Source organism: Mycteria americana, chromosome 12 (assembly GCF_035582795.1).
Source record: "Mycteria americana isolate JAX WOST 10 ecotype Jacksonville Zoo and Gardens chromosome 12, USCA_MyAme_1.0, whole genome shotgun sequence".
In the NCBI taxonomy this organism is placed as follows: domain Eukaryota; kingdom Metazoa; phylum Chordata; class Aves; order Ciconiiformes; family Ciconiidae; genus Mycteria; species Mycteria americana.
The window spans coordinates 20,029,171-20,033,636 of record NC_134376.1 but is presented as its reverse complement, the minus strand read 5'-3'; the positions used below and the strand labels follow the sequence as shown (position 1 = coordinate 20,033,636).

The following is a 4,466-nucleotide window of genomic DNA, read 5'->3' as shown; positions in this document are numbered from 1 at the left end:
CGGGACAGGACGGCACCCGCCGCGGGGGGGGGAGGCAGCGGTAGCGGGAATTGGGCAGTCCCCGTCACGTGGGTGGGCGGGCTGTCCCCGGCCTCTCCCCCGAGGCGTGACTGCGGCTGCGGCGTCGATTGGATGCGTGATGACGTCGGGCTCGCGCGGGGCGGGAGCCGGCCCAGGGCGGCGGCGGAGCGGGCTTGCCCCGACTCCGACCCCAGGAGGCCTCTCGCCGGCTCACCCTGCCCGTGAGTGGCTCAGGAGGGGCCGTCAAGCAGGAGAACTTTGTGCTGAGCACAGCGGGGTAAGTGGTCGTGGCGGTCAGTGGGGCGCTGCTGCTCTGCCAGGCCGCTCCGGTGGGGGCCGCCGCCCCCGCGCCCGGTGATGCCTGTGTTTGTGCCGGGGGCTTCCCGCTGTAGCAAAGGGCGCTGTTCCCTGAGCGTCTGCAGCAGAGGTCTCTACAGCACCCCCAGAGCAAAGAGGTTTTCCTTAATATGAGATTTCGCCTTAAGGAAACCAAACCAAGGATCCTGTTGGTACCCAAGACAACTTGTTGTCAGGATGCCGACTCTTCAGTGTGTCTGGATACCAGAAGACGTTTGTGGCCTGCACTTGCACCCCGCTAGGCAAATTAGGAGGTGGTAGGTTTTAGAACATGGTTTGCGCTCACTCTCCTGCCGTAGCAGCCAGGAGATGCTGTCTGTAGCTGACTGCTGTAGAGTTGCATCAGTTTTTCCTGATGACTTGCTGTGTTTGGGGTTGCCCTTCCTTTCTGTGCATCTGACTAAGCCACTTTCACAATTTTTCAAGCATTCATGTGTCCTCCTCCGCTCTGTGCCCCCTCAGAAACCTGAATGTAGGTGCCTGAGAGGGCACGGGCTTGATACCTGTACTGCATAGCCCTAGATATGAGCTACCCACTCTGCACCCTGTAATAAGTGGTTTAATTGCTCTGCTTTTTCTCCCAAATTTGGGTGGATTGAGGTCGAGTATCTTATTCTAAATTGGTTTGTCAGCTTAAGCAGGTGTGTCCTCCTTGTTACAACTCCCCTGTCCTTTTCACGAGATATGCACCATATTAGGAGAAAACGTCCTCTTTTAAGAGCATTAATGGCCTTTACAATAGGTGTTTTACTTGTTTTGTTGTGTAGCACACACCCCCTGCTCCCCACTTTTTGCTCCCCACATGGATCGTGGCTGCGGGCAAAACCCAGTCTCTGAATGCCTTCAGTAAAGGACTCTACAGCAATACTGGAATGGATGCATTTCCTTCAATACAAGATATGGGTTTGAAAAGAAAAAACCTTTCTTCTGAGAAGTTTCATTTAGCAGTCTGTAGCCAAAATCCAGAGACTAGTATAGCCAGAGCTACGCAGTTTTCTACTCCTTAAATCTATGCTGCAGGCAGCGGTTCCTGCCCGTGCGGCCGTCTTGCATTGGCGCTCTGCGGCCAGAGCGGTTTGTGCAAGGGGGACTTTGTCTTGTCCCGGGGAACGGAGTTAGGAGACCCGGCCTCTGCTCTTGGCTCTGCTTCTGACTAACCTCGGGCAGACCTTCAATATTGCTTTAATCTTCCTAAAACCTAAAACCTACCTGAGTGATTTACTCTCTGGCTTTGAAAGTTCCCTTCCCCGGGGCCTGGAATAGGTGAATCTGTTCAAATAGATTTTTCTACCCCAGGCTTTCAGTTACTAAGATCCATCTCGACAACCAAAGTGTGCTGATCGGAAGGGGCTGCACAGCACGTTGAAACGTCAGGGCGTTGCTGAGCTGTGCCTTCCGAAAGCCCGGGTGTTTCAGCCATAACCCACGCCTGCAACCAACAGCGCCTGCCGGCACCTCGGACGGGTTTTACCGGCGGGAGCGGGCAGGCCTCCCGTGTCCGCACCGGGCCGCGCCTCGGGCCGTTGCCTGTCGGGGCCGTTCTGAGAGCAGCCAAACTGCTGACCGGTCGGGGCCCGGCCGAAGGGCGGCGGGGCGGCCACAGCGGGGTGAGGAGCCGCTTCGGCGGCTAGCGGCGAGGGCCCCGCGGGCGGCTGGGCCGCGGCAAAAGCGTTCCGCCGCGGCCCCGCGCTGGGCGGGGCGGTTTCCGGGCGACACGGGAAGCGGCGAGCGACGGCGGGGTCCCGGCGGAGCGCTCCGCGCTGTCGGCCGGCGCCATGGCCCGCAAGAAGCTCCACCGGCCCATTGCCGCCATGGCCAAGAAGATCCGCGAGTACCGGGCGCTGAAGAACCGGCCGCGGGACTCGCAGCGCTTCGCCCTGGACTACGAGACCATGCGGCGGCCCCTGACGCAGAAGCGGCTGCCGGTGCGGGCCTGGGAGGACGTGCGGAGCGAGAACCGGCTCTTCGCGCTGCTCTGCCGCCTGCCGCACTTCGGCGTGGGCCGCACCGTCACCCGCAAGTCCTGGCTGTGGGCGCACGACGAGCCCTGCTACTGGGTAATCACCAAGGTGAAGGCGGACTACACGGCCGAGGTAACCGCCGCCCCCGCCCGGCTCCGCGAGGGGCTGCGGGGGCGCCGCTCCCCAGACCCGCTCCCCGCCGCCGCCTCACCCCTTGCTGCCCTCAACGGGTTCTTGTTTTCGTTGCAGAACATGGATCATGGAAGAGCTTGGGGCTACCTGACCTTCAGAGGTAAAACCGGCTTGTTTTCCTACCTACGAGGTTTGGAGAGGGCATCTGTAGGCAGGACCGGAGAACAACGTGCGGGTGGGGGTGGGGGGGGGGAGGTATGGGAAGGTGGGAGAGCTGCAGGAAAACTGCAGCCTTCCTACTTGGGAAATTTGTTTTTCTCAGATCTGCTAATGAGAAAATAAGTTCTCCATGTTTTAGTTTCACGTGCTGGGATCTAGCCCTCACAGAATGCGTTTCTAAGGAACGTTGTGGGAGAGCCAGTGTAGGCTGACCATGGGGAAAGACAGCGTGCTAATGGGATTAGATGAGGCGACAGACTGGTTTGAGACTTCGAAAGCAAGACACAGAATGAACACATGAGGGTATTCCAGGTAAAATCATCAGTAGAACAGGAGTGATGGCAAGTAAACTTACATTACTGGGATTTTAAATCAATGCTTGGAGTTGAGTGAGTGAATTTCCCTTTTTAAGGCTGCTTTATATTAGGCACATGATTATCATTTACTAGAGTTTCTGAAACATTTCTCATTGAAAGGTTTTAAAGTTGTTGGCTATTTTTAACATTAAATTTCCCAGGGAAGTTTCATCAGTGTAGAGAGAAATTACTCTCGTTCCTTAGCCACGGAAACTGAACCAGAGAGACATTAAGTGACATTTTAAATTAAGAGAATTGGAACGACTTGCCTGTAGTCCTTTCAGCCTGTTTCTGTTTTGATTTCCAAGGACAAAAGTGGGATCCCATAGGATAGCAGGGAAGCTACTGTCCGATCCTTTGAAAACTTCCTTTACTGTTGCCTGTTGTAGCGTCTTTGATACCGGAGAGTCAACACTTGCTGCATTTCCTGGAGGGAGTTTGTTGTCAATAGCATTGTCCACTGGTGTTCATCATCTTTTCTCAGGCAAAACCGAAGACGAAGTGAGAGAGATCGACAAAGTCATGTACCATGACTGGCGTATGGTGCCCAAGCATGAGGAGGAAGCCTTCAAGAAATTCACCCCAGTGCCAGAGGAGACCATTCGGTACCTTCCGTACCCGCCTCTGCTCCGAGCCATGATCCTTGCGCAGTGGCAGAAAGAGGGAAAACCGATCACAGAGGAGCCAGTGATTGATCTGGAGAAGGTCATGGCCTCTCCCCATCGGGGTGCAAAGAAAAAAGCTACAGGGACACCAGTGTAAAGACTTGTTCTATGGGCTGAGCTTCCCACGTGCTCTCACTGTGTGTTAGAAGCACGTCATCTTACAGAAGACCCCTTTGTCCACTGTGGTATGGTGTATCCAGGTTTCCTAGCTTTCTCCCCAGCCCTGTACAGTCACCTCATCTGAAAGGAAAGATGCAGATACATTCAGATTTTTTTTCCATAACTGTGGTCTCAGTTAGCAGAGGAGCCTTCTTGGTTCGCTGTATAGTCTCTGAATGCATAGCTCCTGTCATCCAGCTACAATTCTTTGGAGCACAATTTCTTCTACAGCCTGAAAATTAGGTTTTTAAGAACATTTTCCAGGTAATTTGGTTCCTACATAAATCATAGAAAAATGACTGAGAATATCACGTTATTTCACAAAGCTGTGTACAAATGTATCTACTAACAAAAATAAATGTTTTCTTATTTCTGCAGCACAGTTCTAAGAAAACTTGGTATTTTTTTCAGTGTATGGAGATCATCATTAGGTCCAAATGCAGAGTCATTAGCTTACCAAATACAGACACAGCACTGGATTCCTCTTAACCACTGTAGAATCATCTGGGTTACTTATATATGATGGCAATGAACAACACAGGAGGAACACAACTTGACTTTAGATCCTAAGCTTATCCAAAGCTATCCATCTCTTA

The 4,466-nt window shown here is 53.5% G+C and overlaps 1 protein-coding gene across 4 annotated transcripts; it reads left to right on the top strand.

The window, feature by feature from the left end:
- Positions 1-161: 161 nt before the first annotated feature.
- Positions 162-4,247, top strand: MRPS34 (mitochondrial ribosomal protein S34). 4 transcript variants are annotated; one of them, XM_075514968.1, is made up of 4 exons: positions 162-298; positions 1,675-2,471; positions 2,589-2,631; positions 3,531-4,247. In XM_075514968.1, the coding sequence occupies exons 2-4, from the start codon at positions 2,154-2,156 to the stop codon at positions 3,806-3,808; spliced, it is 639 nt and encodes a 212-aa protein (XP_075371083.1). In that variant the 5' UTR covers positions 162-298; positions 1,675-2,153; the 3' UTR covers positions 3,809-4,247. The 4 variants fall into 4 exon arrangements, with proteins under 4 accessions (XP_075371083.1, XP_075371080.1, XP_075371082.1 ...); XM_075514965.1 differs by having other exon boundaries at positions 164-298; positions 507-2,471; XM_075514967.1 differs by having other exon boundaries at positions 168-635.
- The last annotated feature ends 219 nt before the right edge of the window (positions 4,248-4,466 follow it).

What these genes read in the sequence shown, in the direction of transcription:
- MRPS34 (XM_075514968.1), top strand. Translation starts at nt 2,154, where the DNA reads ATGGCCCGCAAGAAGCTCCACCGGCCCATTGCCGCCATGGCCAAGAAG. An exon ending in AGGCGGACTACACGGCCGAG is followed by an intron (nt 2,472 to 2,588) that starts GTAACCGCCGCC and finishes TTTTCGTTGCAG; the next exon opens with AACATGGATCATGGAAGAGC. An exon ending in GGGCTACCTGACCTTCAGAG is followed by an intron (nt 2,632 to 3,530) that starts GTAAAACCGGCT and finishes ATCTTTTCTCAG; the next exon opens with GCAAAACCGAAGACGAAGTG.